The sequence below is a fragment of the Mytilus edulis genome, chromosome 7, assembly GCF_963676685.1.
Source record: "Mytilus edulis chromosome 7, xbMytEdul2.2, whole genome shotgun sequence".
NCBI lineage: Eukaryota > Metazoa > Mollusca > Bivalvia > Mytilida > Mytilidae > Mytilus > Mytilus edulis.
The window spans coordinates 48,530,883-48,548,182 of record NC_092350.1 but is presented as its reverse complement, the minus strand read 5'-3'; the positions used below and the strand labels follow the sequence as shown (position 1 = coordinate 48,548,182).

General features: G+C 31.2%; 1 protein-coding gene across 1 annotated transcript; it reads left to right on the top strand.

Moving 5' to 3' along the window:
* The first annotated feature begins 13,747 nt into the window (after positions 1 to 13,747).
* LOC139481670 (neuropeptide S receptor-like) lies at positions 13,748 to 15,206 on the top strand. Its single transcript, XM_071265126.1, has one exon. It carries the CDS (start codon positions 13,866 to 13,868, stop codon positions 15,150 to 15,152), a length of 1,287 nt encoding a protein of 428 aa, XP_071121227.1. The 5' UTR covers positions 13,748 to 13,865; the 3' UTR covers positions 15,153 to 15,206.
* The last annotated feature ends 2,094 nt before the right edge of the window (positions 15,207 to 17,300 follow it).

Sequence of the window (17,300 nt, the reverse complement as noted above, 5' to 3'; positions counted from 1 at the left end):
GGTTCTTAATTAATTATGAATATAAACCAAATATTACATAAAGTATACAAAAACGAAAAAGAAATTCATCAACACATTGATATAAAAATTATTTCAACAAACATTCTGCAACAACAAGAACTGTTCATTTCATTTGCTCTAGATCAAAATTGATGTAGACACGATGCGATATAAATTCTTAGGAACTTCTAAATATCTGTAACATGTCTCTACAACCAAAAATACCATGAATTAGAAATGATCCGTTTACAACCGTAGATAATCGGAGAGATGAACGTTTTTTAGTGATGGTATTTTTGTTCGTGTTGATGTGAGTATATCAGTGTTATAGTGTATGAATCGGTCTGGTCTTTACTGCTGATAATTTCTTGTTCAAATAAAAAAAAAAGAGTACATCTGTCCTCTTTCGTAGCACATGTTTTGTTTCTGCTTAAGGACTATAACTGCAAAGAAACCTGAATGGAACAACTGCACAATGATATATAGTTCTTAAATGCTGTGTCAGTTGATCGCGAATAGTCAGTGGTCTTATTGTCAAACATATCACGTCTTCCAACTTTTATTCATAATTATATAGCTTACAATGCAATTTTACATTAAATATCTATTTCTACAGGCATCAATCCTGTCAGAACAAACATTCTGTGTTAATCATTGAATTCGACCAACGTTTTACTTACTCATGATCAATACCTTCGAAATAAAGTTAATACATGATATATATCATAGAAAATGCTGCATTAACAAAACATTTAATTATGATTATATATTTCCAAGAAATGTATATTTTGAAAAATAGTTTATTCAAACCAATTTTCAAACTTTTCAGAGACATCGCTAATATAGACTGTTGTTATAAATTTTATACAAAAATGAAACTCACTGACAGCTATTGAGCGCGTACAATACAATCAACTGTATAATAATATTTTCAATCAAACATTTGTTTTGTAAAAAACAAGTTAACAGCGTATCAATGGAATAACATAATTTGATTAGTTTTCGTAAGCACAATGAATGTACATTTGTAATGAATGTGAATGTATGAATGTGACCTACCGAATTAGACTATTTACCGGATTTGTTATCACATAAGCAACACGACGGATGCCGCATGTGGAGCAGGATCTGCTTACCCTTCCGGAGCACCTGAGATCACCCGTAGTTTTTTGTTGGGGTTCGTGTTGTTTGTTCTTTAGTTTTCTATGTTGTGTCGTGTGTGCTGTTGTTTGTTTGTCTTTTTCATTTTTAGTCATGGCGTTGTCAGTTTGTTTTAGATTTATGAGTTTGACTGTCCTTTTGGTATCTTTCGTCCCTCTTGTAGTATTATTTCTAGCAAATAAGTGTGCACATACTTGTATTGTGGTCAATTGGGGTTTGGGTTGGAAGACAGACATAATACAACAGAGTTCAAGTTCATGATGTTCATAAATGTACCAGAATGCCATGAAAATAAAGGATGTCGCAAAACTTTTCAAAATCGAAATCTTGTGTTTTTCATCGACTAGAAGATTGCATAAATTGAAATAAAAAGAATGTTGAAATCCATGGAAAAATAGGAAAGTCCATTATCAAAATTGCAAAATAAAAAGCTCAAACACATTAAAAGAACGAGTGGAACAACAATTTAAAGTAGGACTGATTTGCTTTTGTTATAAGAAAAATAAAGGATTAATTTTCTTTTATAATACGAAATATCTAGGTTTGCTCTCCCGTATTTTTATCATGCGTATATATTTTTTAATTATTCTCAAAAATCTATATTATTCTTCTTTGTTGTCAAAACATTAATGTAAAATTTGCAAAATGTTTTTAATTTGAAATTGAATTGACATACATGATAGAGTTTACAACCTAATCTCATAGAAGTAAATATATCAAAGAGAATATGATAAAACTTCTAAGAATTAAATAAGTTGTATGGACAACATTTAGAAGAGCCAATAAAATAAGATGCCGGTACGTTTATGATATAAGACCTACTAACCTAATACCGATACACAATGCAGTCTGGTTTTTGCATGCATAGTGGGAATAACTGCTGTAGGGGCTTTAACACATTTAAAACAAAAATCATCCGTTAGATTGGATAAGTCGAATGAAAAAAGTGTCTTGCTATACTAAAGCAGTTGATGTTGTCTTATATCTCTAAAACCTAAGTGTAATGAGCAAATCTGACAGAGTAAAATTGTTTATTAGGTCCAGATCTATCTGCCCTGAAATTTTCATATGAATCGGACAACCTGTTGTTGGGTTGTTGTCCCTGAATTGGTAATTTAACTGAAATATTGCCAATTTTGGTAATAATCTGGAATATTATTATTGAAAAAGATAAACTGTAAACAGTAATAATATAACGCAAAGTAAGATCTTCAAATAAGTCAACATGACATCTAGTTAAAAGAAAAGTGTCCGATGATCCTGCCCGTAAACCATAATGGTGGACATGGCTAAAAATTGTACATAGTGTCGAATGCAGTGTATGACTCATATCTCTTTAACCAATGCATTTGAGCTAACCTAACAAGATTAAATTGTTCATCAGGTCAAGATCTAGCTACCCAGAAAATTGCAGACCTATTTTGGGGTTACTGCCCCTGAATTTGTAATATTCAAAAAATGTTGCAGCTTTTGGTTATTATCTAGAATATTATTATAGATGGAGATAAACTGTAAACAGAAATTATGTACAGCAAAGTTAAACCTACAAATAAGGCAGCATGATCAAAATAGTTAATTGACCCCTTAAGGAGTAATTGCCCTTTATAGTAATTTTTTAATAAAGTTTGTAATTTTTTGTAAATTTTTGTAAATTTTCGTCTAATGTAACTACTGGGCCAAATTCATTATAGATAGAAAAAATTGTAATCAGCAAGAACTTTCCGTAAAATAAGATCTGCAAACACATCACTATCCAATATACACATAGACCAAGGTGATCGACACAGGCTCTTTAGGGCCTCTTGTTAATGTCTAGGAGATTTAAAAGTGCTGATTAACTTTATTTATAACACGGAAAATTTAGTTTAGCTTTGTCACATAAGCAATTATGGTAATATTTGCTACAATATTTTAAACGTGTTTAAATTGAAAGTAATCGGAATAAATGTCAGAATATTAATGTACAGTTGACAAAGGATTAATTCAAACATTGGATGCTTAGTCTGAATAGAAAAAAATATTTTAGTATACAAGTTCGCACAGATGATGGCTTTCACCACCTAATCCTATTGAAGTAAATATATTACAGAAAAAATGTACAAAACATCAGAGAATAGAGTTGGTTGTATAGACACGCTCTACAAAGGTCAATCAACTGAACAACATACCATTAAACCTAGTACCAAGACGCAGTCTTTTAAAAGTGATAACAGACATGTTGTGTTTTATGCATAGATATAGCTCTTGTAGCTTTTTAAATAACACCCATCTAGCAACAGCAACGTCTGCATATGCAGTTTATATTCGATTCGATATAACAGGGCTTGTATTTTTCTACCATTATGTCATTGGTAAGGTTTCACTGCTCACAAGGAAGTTTTTAAAAAGTATAAGTTGTGAAGTTGAAATTATACATTTGTAAGATTTGCGTACGCCACCACGATTTGGTTAATCTTTGCGCCGTTTCATTTTCATAGATGGTATTGTAGTTATGTCATAACTACAATCCCATCTCCTTACCCCGATTTGACCTTATCATCTGGTATGTATTTACACAACGACGTGACGGCGCCAGATGGTGAACAGGATCCAATCTACTTTCCACTATGAGATTACTATTAGGATTTGGTGGGGTTCGTGTTGCTCAGCCTTTATTTTCTATGTTTTGTATTGCATTTTTTTGTTTGTCTGTGTGTATAATTGTGCAAAAATTGGTAATGAGAGTTAAATCTGTAGATCAATTACTTGTTACGAAACAGAGTTAAACCAAACTGTGTTGGCTAGATCATTTCAGGTTTTTTTTTCTTTTGACGAAAAAGTTTTATTATAATTGTTGCCTTTTAATATGAATATAGGTAAGCATTCTTAACCTAAATAAAACTGATATGAACATGTAAAACGACTTTTCATTGTATATGTAGTTACAATAAATAACAACTTTTATGATCTTTGATATTCATTTCAAATATAATGTTGATTCGAAATTATAATTGTATTTAAAACTCACTAGTAAAAATATCTATGGGTGCACTGTATATATCGTATATATAACATGTATACATAGGTAATAAAAAAGGTAAATGATGACGACGGAATGAAATTCGCTACATATATATAAATATTTAACAATTAAACTGTCAGTTCATTTTCGAAATTTTGAAAAACTAACAATTTTTTCAAGGGTATAGTAATTGCTTTCTAAATCAATCTTTATGTTTAAAAGATCTTAATATAAAACAGTATTTGCATAGTTATGTAGTATATTAAATACCATTTATTGGTTTCTTTCAACCTGGATAAACAAAACAAATATATGTCTTCAACTTGATAAGTCTGTGATTAAAAGAGGGACGAAAGATACCAAAGGAATAGTCAAACTCATAAATCTAAAATAAACTGACAACGCCATATACATGGCTTAAAAATGAAAAAGACAAACAGACAGACAATAGTACACATGACACAACATAGAAAACTAAAGAACAAACAACACGAACCCCACCAAAAACTAAGGGTGATCTCAGGTGATAGTTAGTGGGATTCCTGGCGATGTTTCTCAGCTGCCCCTTTTCTACTTTGTGTTAGATGTACTGTGGTTTGTCTGTGTGTTTTTTTTTTCTTTTAGGCAAATGCCTTTGACAGATTTTTATCTATGATCTTGAAAGTCCCTTCGGTATTGTTTGCCTCTTTTTAAAGTGTTAGTCAGTTTATATGTAGATATTTTTCAGAAAAATTGTGCATGTGTAAACAAAAGCTGTTGTTTCGAATATGTACTACAATTAAAACATTAAATGATGTTTTAAGATGAATAACTCTTTTCTCATCATTAAAACAAGATGTGTGAAAATATTTTCTATGCAATCAAAACTAATGCGTAGGCTAATCTGCCGGCAAGGACGTCCACATAAGACCCAGCCCAGTAGGCAACACTTCGGTGTTGATATGAATATCAATAATGTGGTCATTTTAATAAATTTCCTGTTTACAAAACTTTGGATTTTTCGGAAAACTAAAGAATTTCTTATCCCAGGCATAGATTACCTTAGCCGTATTTAGCCGAACTTTTTGGAATTTTAGATCCTCAATGCTTAGGTAGCTTAAACTCGCGTCTAGCGTACGACATTATAATCCTGGTACCTTTGATAACTATGTATTGTGACTCTGGAATCTTAGTTGAGCATTAGGTTCACAAAACGTATGAGTCAATTTAAGTGTAAATATTTTTCATTTAAAATTCCGAAACAAAGTTCTGAATATGTTAATAAACACTGCTTTCTATAATGTATTGAAGCAATTGCAACAAAGATCTCACATGCTGTATTTACAGTCATAGATATTTCTTTGTCAGAACAGCTAGAACTATATAGGTGCAAAGTGTAGACTAACATGCCAACAAGTTCTGACATTTATTGTGACTGTTTTATCTCAGTTCAACATAAGGTTAACAAAAAGTCAATTAAATGGAAGATATTTTTCATTTAAAATTCCAATACAAAATTCTGTTGTTACAGCAATTACAACAAATATTTCACATGCTGAACTTCGAGTAATAGATATGTTCCTTGTCAAAACAGCTATAACTATATAGATGTTTTATAAGCAATTAAAAGCAATATGTAGGCTCATATGCTAACAAGGCCAGACATTAATTATGACTCTTAAATCTTAAATCTTAGTTAGGCATAAGTTTAACAAAACGTTTCATGAATCAATTTATTATTAATATATTTTGTTTTTAATTTCCAAAACCAAATTTTTAAGATAGAAACAAACACGCTGTCGTCAATGTAATGCAGCAATAACAACACAAAACTTACCACCTGTACTTGAAGAAAAAAATGATTTTATTTGTCATAACAGCTAGATTTACATAGATGTTTTATATACAACTAAAAGCAATGTGTAGACTAATATGCCAAAAAGACATGACATTCACTGTCAATGTTATATCTGAAAATAACATTATGTTCATTATAAAGGTGGAATGTATTGGGGTCTACTTAGATAATGTCCGTTATTACTCCGATAATAACATTATAAATCTGAAGTTAGCATTTGATTATAACATATAGACCACTAATCGTCTTCTCCATATCCGGTTACGTGAATTATAACCTAAGCTATGAGTCGGATGACAGACTGACTTTTGCAAAACATTAACTTTTTAGTGACAACGTCAGCATCTGAGATAATATCAAGGCCAGTAAAACCACTTTGATCTAAACTATATGTTCTACGCACAATTTGAAGTGATTGTACGTTGAGAAAACAAATTATATATTGCCATGAATAATAATAGAAGTAGAACATTTGAATTTACAAATTTATTCAAAATAAAAATAATTGATTAAGATATAAATCATTACTAGTTGTGGTGAAAACGGAAAATATATCTTAAAAGTGTTAAAATTGTGAGAGATATATTAACGTAGTGCTTGATTGTTTTGGAATGACACCATTTGACTAGTTGACTGTTATTGGAAGCTGATATAATTACTATATGTTTTATCCTGCATTAAGACAACTTTTATACAAATAACAGGTATACAAACACATTTTTGCTTAATTTGTACTTATACAAAGTATTCTGTTACCCCACTTCCATGTTGAGCAAGCGGTAATATGATTTTTTCTGTTTCCAAAGCAGTGCATTATGGAGTCCATTTTGCTGCCCCCATTTCAACTATTCAACTTTGACGATTTCTTTCAGAAATTAGAGACAATGATTTTGACTGTCATAACTAAATTGTTATGAATAATTTTAGGATTCAAAAATTATTTGTTATTCCTACGAAACAGGAGAAAAACTCGGCGGAGCCACACTTTTCGTCCTGTTTCTAGAGCTCATACAAATTATTTGTATATTTTCTGAAAACATACATATATTGTATATGTATTAGCCTCTTTATCACATAGTATTGTATGAAACAAGGAATATATCATTCAATAGACATTATATGAGGAACGTTAACAAATATGCTACTACATGACCATTTTCTTAATGGTGAAGCATTTAAACCTGATAGCATAATATAAATCTAAGGGGCACAACGACTAAAAAATCAAATTGTAATCGTAATTGTTTTGGAAATATTTTGAAATCAAATTACACAAGAATGTATGTATTTAATATATTGCACCGATAACAAAAAAAAACCTTACATGCTGTTTATAGGGTAATAAATATTACTTAATCTTCCAAACAAGATTTTTATAGATGTTTTATACGCAATTAAGATAAATGTGTAGGCTAATCTGCCGGAAATGCTTGAGAATCATTGTCGCTATTAAATCACAATGTTGCGTTACATTGTATGTCGGTGCATTAAAAATGTAAGCATATATTGCAAAAGTACTTAATTTAAGACTATAACTACTCTGAAAATAACTTATTAAGTTTGAAGTGGCATGGTTTATAACATTAAGACCACGAATCATCGTTTTTTTTTAATTATTTAATTGAGACCTAAATTATGATTCGGATCATTGTGGATGACAAAATTACTTTTTGAAAAAAGATGAACTTCTAAATTGATGTCAAAATCATAAAAAACTTATGGCTCTACAAATATGTTTTGCTTCCACGCAAAACAATTGATAATACAATTCTGTGTTAACCTTTTGTAGATTGCTATCGAAGAGAACTTAACAAGTTGTGAACATGTTCACAATGAAATAACTAATTTAAAGGAAAGCGATAGCAGACGAATTTAAGCACACTATCTATTGTATGATGATATATAGAGATATGCCAAGTTGAATGTGATGTGTACATATACCATCGTTAATTAATTGATCGAAATGGAATATCTGAGTCCCATATATGACCACTATTCCGACCTCTTTTATTGACTTTACATGCTTACTTTTTTGGAGTACCTATCTTCATGACAGTTTTCGCATGTAATCGAAACTTCTTTTTGTGACATGCGTTGTATATGAGCGTTTTTTTGTTATATCGAGGTACACATAAATATGATGCAATGAAGAAATATATATATATATATACAAACATGTTTCTTCCACACAACTCTTTTCCAGACATGGCTACCAACTATGTCTTTTTCATGATTCTGTGAAAAGCTTTCAAATATGTATCTTTCTTTAGATGTATTAACCAACTCTCTCCAAAAAACTCAGACAGAATAAAAACTGCATTTCATTTAAAATACGGGACGGAATTCTCAAGACAGCATAAAGGTAACTAACTTCTTTTCTGTTGATATGTGTACGAAATTACAGAACTATAAATGCATAATATTTTTCTGTTTCCGCCTGATTTACATTTTCCAGTGTCATTCTTTATAAATGGATAAATAAGTAATAATGAACAACAAAACTATGTGAATCCAATCGCGATTTGTTTGATTATCTCTAGTGTCTGCACACTCTGTAAGATGAAAGTAAACATGAAAGAAGATGGTACGATTTATCAGGTTTCATAAAGGTGTACTTTACAGTTTCTTTTTAAAATTTTAAAAATCGTCACCCGATTTTTGATTCCAAATATCATTTATGGGATGAAAATATGGCTAATAACAGAACACAATTTATATACGGAATTAGTTTTATCGCAGGTTTTATTGTACTCTACATCGTGAAACATCTATGCTGACGATACGATAAAAAAAAGGAGTCACCTTTACAGATATAAACCTTTATTTTTTGATATTCATCAACTGCACAATTGTCATTAAAGAATTTCAAAGCTCATGATAATTTGTACATGTGTAGTATAATATCTACATTTCCAAAATATAAAAATCGCTCTGTGTTTCATATATGTATAATATTCATAAATACACATAAATATCATTCAGACCATTTTCATTAAGTCTATATTTGTTGTGAATGCACAAACTTTTTTTTATAAAAATTTTAAAAAAAATAACTCTACATGTATTGTTAATCAAATTCATTATACAATGTGTGTAAGTTCCCAGAAACATAATACAATGTATTTAATGTTATTTTTTCTTTTTTTTTTCTCAAGTCTTTTGAACAATATCTTATTTGTAGCGAATTAATAAAAGTCAAACCATCACAATTTCATTGCATACATTTCCATTTAGAGTTTACATTTATTGTAAAGGAAATGTTTAGACATGTTAGACTCGACATGTTATTACATATTTTGAACGACTGAACAAAAACCATTGTAGATTCCACACATATATCGTGTATTAACATTCTGTCTGGAAAAAAATAACGTACATTTACCCAATGCTTCGACGTTTTGAGATAGTGGTTGTTTAATTTTCTATCACACACATTTATTGATTTAATTGCTGCTTACTGCATGCGACATGTCAACTGCTGATTTGAAGGTAAAAAGTAGCAAAAAAACAAAAAGTTCAGAATTATTAGGAGTTAACACATTTTTTGCAATTGCTAATTTAAAATTTCAATTTCAAAGGAAGTAATGCAAGCCTCGAAGTTTTTTGAAAGTTGTAGCTTTAATCTTACAGGGCTTAATTGCTATACACACGGCAATCTGATCTTCGCTTCAGCTTTTTGAATAACCGTATTAGTCTTTTCAAAATCGAAATCATTCTTGCAAGCTATATTTGTAATAATTTTTCCATGGCATTGGTCAGGTGAACGTTTTTAACAAATCTATGGCTTGCATACATTATTTCTTAAACAATACTAAACACTATACCACATTTTTGTATATGTTCTGCTTCTGGAAGTATAAATTACCAAAAACTCGTATTTACAAATACACTAAGGATTCTTCACATGATTGTCCTGTAATGGAATAAATATGTTTCTGTTTTATAATTATACTGAATATACTAACTGAAGACAGTAACCTTAAAATAATTCACAAACTAATAGCAAGATCAATATTTGTTCTGCTTGAGTGCATGTTGCTGGATATGAGTATATATATATATATATATCAGTCCGATTAAATATGTCATGCATATTTCAATTTGTGCAAACATTTTCCGAAGTATAATATATGAAAACTAATAGGATTTCAAGTGAATCCATGACAATTCATTCCATTCTCAGCTCGCCCCACCTTTCTACCAACTCGTCTCACTTTCTATCATTTTGTCCAGCTCATATATTAACCAACTGCCCTGTCCAATAAAAAGGGTAGGTAAACCCAACGGAATAAAAACCTGTCATCTTGCTCCACGAATATCCCACTGTATTATGTGAGCATTCACATGAGTAAGTCTAACATGTTTTTTTTAATAATAGCTTTGGTTACATTTCGGTAGGCATCACAGTTAGTTAAGGGTGATTGCTACTCTGTTTCAAAATAACAAGCTTTTTAAAGACATTAGTAGTATATAAATAACGGAACTTATACAACTAAGTAAACCTTCGAAGTTTTTCCTCTGAAAAAAAAATGAAAAAACATAACAAGGGTTTTATAAGATTTTCAAGTATGGCTTTTAAGACTACATTTATATGAAATAACATTATAAAAAAAAAGTAGGAGTAAGTGGTCAATTTTTTTATTGGCCATTAGATAGATAAAATCAGAGAATTCCAAATATCTGGCAAAACATAAAGAAAACAAAGAGAAGCAAAAATCCTTAAACATAGATATAGAATGTGGTATGAGTGCCGTTTAGAAAACTCTCCGTCCAAATAATAATATATAAAAGTAAACCATTATAGGCCAATCTACGGCCTTCAACACAGAGCTTTTGCTCATACCGAATAATAAGTTATAAAGGGCCCCCATATTACTAGTGTTAAACCATTCAAACTGGAAAACCAACGGTATAATCTATAAAAAAAAAACCAGAAACGAAAAACACGTATAGATTACATAAACAAACGACAACTATACTGTACATCAGATTCCTGACTTAGGACAGGTGCAAACATTTGCAGCGGGATTAAACGTTTTAATGGTACCAAACCTTCTTCCTTTTTCTGAAACATTAGTATAACATCACAACATAGAAAAACACAGGATAAAATATCAATTGGAAGACTTAACTCAATCAAAAAACATAAATTAACACACTATGAACGAATATATTTGATCTGCGTTACCTGAATGCAAATACATAGTTAATAAAATATTAAGGACAAAAATTCAAGGCCAAAAAACAAACAAACAAGTCCAAACAAAGCTATGACAAAACACCACCGTAAAATACTTAATAACCCTTAGAAAATAATCACTTTTGAAAAAAAACGGTTTTCATAATATACACACTGAATAAAAATTAACGTTGTCGTTTTAGGTATACACGAGTATGATTACAAGTTGGATAAAAGTATGAAGATTAAAGTCATTCCATTATAAGCACAGATAAATTATTGAGTAACATAAAGCTATGTCTAGATCTAGAGGAATTACGATTTTTTTTATAATTTCTTTAATTTATATTATCTTTTAAATTGAAAGCCGGATATAAAAGGTCCTCAATACATGTTTCCTTTTGATGGAATCATAATCAATTCAAGAGATATTTACTTTATTTACATAACGAGGTTAGTTAGTACACTTAGTCTAGTGAAACACCGGTACTTGAAAGGAAAATACTACATGATATTTCTCCTACTTTAGTACATGTAATATGTAATGTGCAATTAGTGTTTTTTTATATGTCCTAAACATGATAAAGAAAATCGGGTCTTTAACTATGGTAATAAATAATGCTTGTTTGTCCATTGGAGGAAGAAGCTTAATGGAAAAGGTTTTTTATTTAACAAATTAATGTAATATTCTTTAATGCATATCGTCTTTTAAAAGTACTGCGGTAACCTTTATGTATTTTGTTAGAGTCATTTGGTGTTTTTTAGTTCGATATTTATTTTAAAATGTATAAAATAAATTTGAAAAAAGTATGAAGCAAAATCTTCGCGTTACGAAGATTTATTAATTGATATATGGGTGTTTAACGCCACCTTTCGCAATATTGCCTTTAGTGACAGTGAATTATTATTGTCGGCGGAAGTTGGAGAGAATTACTGACCTTCAGACGAAACTGACAATCTAAGTCAATTACAATTAAAACACTTGCCACGTTTTAGGTTATTTTGGTAGAAGTATGAATTAAAGAATATCATGTTAAATAACATCACATCTTTGCATTTGCATTCAGGTTTTACCCCCAGTACATATCGTAAATTAAATTGTAACATGACTGGTACTTTTTTACCTATGATCTTCTGGTGAGTTAACTTCTGCTACTTTTGTTTTGAAAGGAGTGTGTCAGCAGACTGTTTTTCACTCATTCAACCCTCCAATTTCACCGTTGACCACTAAGGATGTACGGAGCTTAAACCACTGCTCTAACTTTCATCTGAAAAGTTATTAACGCACAGTGTGCATTTGAAACGAAACCATATTATCTGTTTTCCCTACCATGTAGAAATTAGTCTATCTAGTAATCTACGTTCAGTACGTGGATGTCATCACTTTGATACATATGTTAGGTTTCGTTCAACACGAAAGAATAATGTGTCATTTTTTTAAAACACGAACACATCGAAAAATAGAAATAAAAGGATTGTTCAAATCATTACATCTTTTGTTTAAATATTTTTTCGTGTCATGAAATATGAAACTTTGCAGATAATTTGATGACAATTAACAGATTATGACTGTAAAAATTCTGTGTATTATATCGATCGACAGTAGTATTTAAAGGGATAGTTATACTGAATAAATGTTTGTCTAATCTTACTTTTTATCTTTTGCTTTAACTAAAGGATTTGACGCAATTATATAAATGAGTTATAATGAAGGTAAACACATAAAAACTTAGTTTTTGTATAATTGTAAGACAGGTGGTTGTTGTTTTCTATTTTCTATTTATTTTGTCCATTCCTTTCTATTCTTTATATTATAGCACCTTATTATTCTCTGTTGTTTTTATACACCTTTACATTTGTATGATGTTTTTCCCATTACTTTCTATTCTGTTAACACCATCAACACCCAGGAAAGGCAGAATATTTTATTAATTAAGAACCTATTAAAAAAATAATTACTGACATCTGCGGATAGGCCGTGTATTCGATCCGAATTTCATAAGAATGCAGAACAGTCCATATAGAATTTTATTTCTGCTAATCAAAGAAGGATGATAGGAGGTATCTGTTACTGGAACTGCACTTTTTTTTGTCTAGCTAAATAGATATAGGAAGATGTGGAATGAGTGCCAATGAGGCCGCTTCCGGTTGTGGGACTTCATCGCTGTGTTGAAGACCTATTGGTCACCATGGGTTGTTACTGCTCTTTGGTCGTATTGTTGTCTCTTTGACACATTCCCCATTCCTGTTATCATTTTTATGTTCTCTATATTGCCTCGTCACATCCTAGAGTAGCTGACAAGCTATCGTGACTATATTTATAACTCAAATAATTCAACCTCTCTTCGTGTCCCAAGCGAGGCATCGTAAAGCAGCGGAATATAAAGACAGCATTATTCAGGTTACTATATTTATTTGACATTTCATGATTTATGTAATGATTACGATTAAAATTACCACATTGACTAATTTATCATTTCTTTTATTTGCAGCTTTCCAACAAAATTAACACGCAACTGTTCCCTGATTTACAATAATTTATGATAAAAACTAAACTTGCGGTAGGCTGATGATTTTATTCAATGCAAAATAAATGTTAGTCCTACTACTAGGACGGATTTCGTGTTCCAGTATGTCTCGAGGATGTATACTATAAATATTTTTTCCGTGACTGTTACTACTACAATATGAACAATAACAGCTCTTATGATTTCCAGGGAGGTAGTTGGAATTGCCATCCTGTAAATGGAGTAACAGTGTCGTTATCAGATTGTAAAAACAGGATACATATGGTGGATCATAAAATATGGACCCCTGACGTTATTCAACGAGTAGTGTCTTTAATTGTTATAATGATAGTCACGATAATAGGAAATACGGCGATCATTTTTGTACTTTCTTGCACGAGATACAGAAAGAAAAACAGTCGCGTCAATATGTTCATTATTAATCTTGCCGTTGGAGATTTAACTGTTTGTTTTGTAACTATGACAACAGAAATTCTTTTTGTGGCATTTGGTGAATGGGTACTCGGCAATGCCGCTTGCAAGATATTGACGTATCTACAAATTGTGACCTTGGCTAGCACCACATTCATTTTGACCTCTATGAGTATTGACAGGTATTGTACATTGTGTCGACCATTCCAGTTTCACCAACCGTCGTCTGCTTTACGCGCCAAACGAATGTGTTTAACATCTTGGTTACTTGCTTTTATATTTGCCTCTCCACAATTGCTCATATTTGTTCAGACAAAGGAACAGGTTTTTGATAACGGACACGTACAGTATGGATGTAAAAGTCAAGGCTATACGGCGGCTTGGCAACGAAAGGTTTATTTTACCTTTTTGAGCTCATATATTTTGATCATTCCTGTCATCATTATGTCATATTGTTATATCAGCGTTGTTTTGTGTGTTTGGCGTCAAGGTAAACCGTTTAGAAATCAGAGTGGAAAATTCTGTCAGAATGCATCCGCAAAGAACACAATATCAACGGCAAAAGTAAAAACAATAAAGATGACCCTGACAATTATCATAACATTTATCGCATGCTGGACACCGTATTTTGTAACAACGCTCATTAAAATATACAGCGACTATAAATTCAAAATACCATCGTCAGTAATGGTGTTTGCTGAAACAGCGGCCTTATTGCAGAGTGCGTTTAATCCAATTTTATACGGGTGTTTCAATATTAAAGTAAAACATTTAATGACTGACCACTGCTGTCCAGGAAAAATATACAAAGTTAAAACTGGACGTGCATATAATGTAGGTGCATCTGGTACAATCGTTGTAACGGGGAAGATAAATTATTATCTTCGCCATGATTCGAAAGAAGGTAGTAGTTCCGGCGGAAGCAGTAGGGGGTATGTTTTTAAAGAAAACGACGAAAAATGTTTCAAATTAAAAGTTCGTTTTATCTCTAAAGGCTCAATTAATCAAGACAGCAGCGAAGCAGGACAAATTTAATTTGTATTTCCTTGTCATTGTTTAATGAATGAATAAACATAATTATGTTTTGTTTTTCTCGTTTTGACATTCAATGTACTAGTAACTTGAATAATTTGTTTTACTATATATACGAATTCCCTCTGCCCGTGAATAAGTATGATAAATTGATGTCCTACCCTTAACACTTGTATTCCTAATTATACATTGAAGACAGAATAATGTAATAAATTTAACTTTAATTTAATAGAAAACGGCCGACATTAGTATATATGTTTGTATTAGGAAGGCAATGCAAAATTGTGTTTAAAAAAAGAAGACTTTGATTTAAACATTTAAACAAACAGATCTCTGAAATTGACTTCTTCGTGCTCGTTTATTTTAGAAGGAAACGGGACGTTTGGAGGGCTCTTCATATGGAACCAAATGTGCCCCTTTTTTTTGGCGACATTTTGATTTTACGTCAATGAGGCTAATAGGATATTCACAGTAAATTATTGATAAACTGGAATTACTCCTTGAAATTAACTTCATATTCCACAATATACATCTTGAATTAACGGATACCTTACATGTTTTCAATTTGACTTATCAATATATATCTATACTAGAAATTGGCTTTAATGGTGGTTTGTTTGGAACTTAACTTCGAAACAACAATTAAGATTATTATGAGTTCAAATATATCATTGTCCATGTTTGCGATACTTAGTTATTGCAGATGAAGTATACATATATCTTCTAGTTGATACGATATTACAGGTATTTCAGTTCATATTGATATTTCTTTGATTTATAGTTTCTATCGTCTAAAATACTTTTGAACAAAAGGTCCAAATGGAAAAGTCCTCCAAATATATATTTGTAAGACGCCATAATTATTTAGTGTACTGTTATAGGCAGCCGATTTAAAATATATGACCATGGATATGTTCCAAATGTTGTCAGAATTCAGTCATCTTTCCAATTTGACTTATCTCAGGAATGTAACTTGCAATACATAACATGGTGGCAGTACTGAGACAGGAAATGCTTCCCTTTCGGAGCACCTGTCCATCCCGGATTGTTTTCTGTTTGGTTCTTTTATTCCGATTCTTTCTGTGTATATTTTATAGACTTATTTGTTTTTGCTTTGTTGGTCTTTTTTTTTGCGACAATTATTTAAAAGTTATTCAGATATTCAGACTTTATTTCGGATTCGTATCCCGTCATTTATGTTATCGCTAAAAAAAAAATGCAGGAAACCCACGCTAGGAACCAATAGATCGATGGTTTTTATATAAGCAACACATCCAAGTAGGAACAAAATAACTCCGGTAGACAAACCATATACAATAGAGGCAAAATAAACTCAATAGACAACAAGAGATAGAAGGAATTCAACCGTACACAAAATACTACAAACAAAAGCACATATTGAGAAACACTTTGTTACTTAACATAACTTTGTGAAAATAACTGCTTTGTATTGGTAGCAGATCTTGATGCGGTTGAGTTCATTGCAAGTCGATAAAGTAATGCAATAAAGAGTGAAAAACAAATTTCAGGTACCACACATTGAACCTATGAGATTTTCAGCTGAGTAGGAAAAGTCGTAAAACATAATAAAAAGATGAAGCTACACGATGAACATGTATATGTCGCCTGTTTACACAAATATTTCGATGGTTTATGCAAAAGTAAAACATCGAAATTTGAAAGCCACTGATCAGGATTGCCAAACCATCTTATCGATGCAGACAGACTATAATAATCGGTCGTTATAAAAACAAACCTATATCCAGGTGTATATATTGTGTTGCAAAATGCACAATGACATTTCTTAGTTGGACATTGGAACAATTGATATCTTAAGGGAAATTTTTAAACATGATTTGGGTGTGTATCATACGGAAGCCGATGAGGGCCATTCAAATAAAAATAATTATGTCGTAATTACGACATAGCATGTCGTATTTATGATATCACTATGTCGTAATAACGGCATATTATGTGGAAATTGCGACATAGCTATGTCGTAATAACGACATGTTATGTCGAAATTAAGACATGCTATGTCGTTATTACGACATAATTATTTTTATTTGAATGGCCCTAATAATCGACGGACGCCAAGTGATGAAGATACATTTAGCTATCTAAACAAATGTTAAAGAGGATACAACTCAG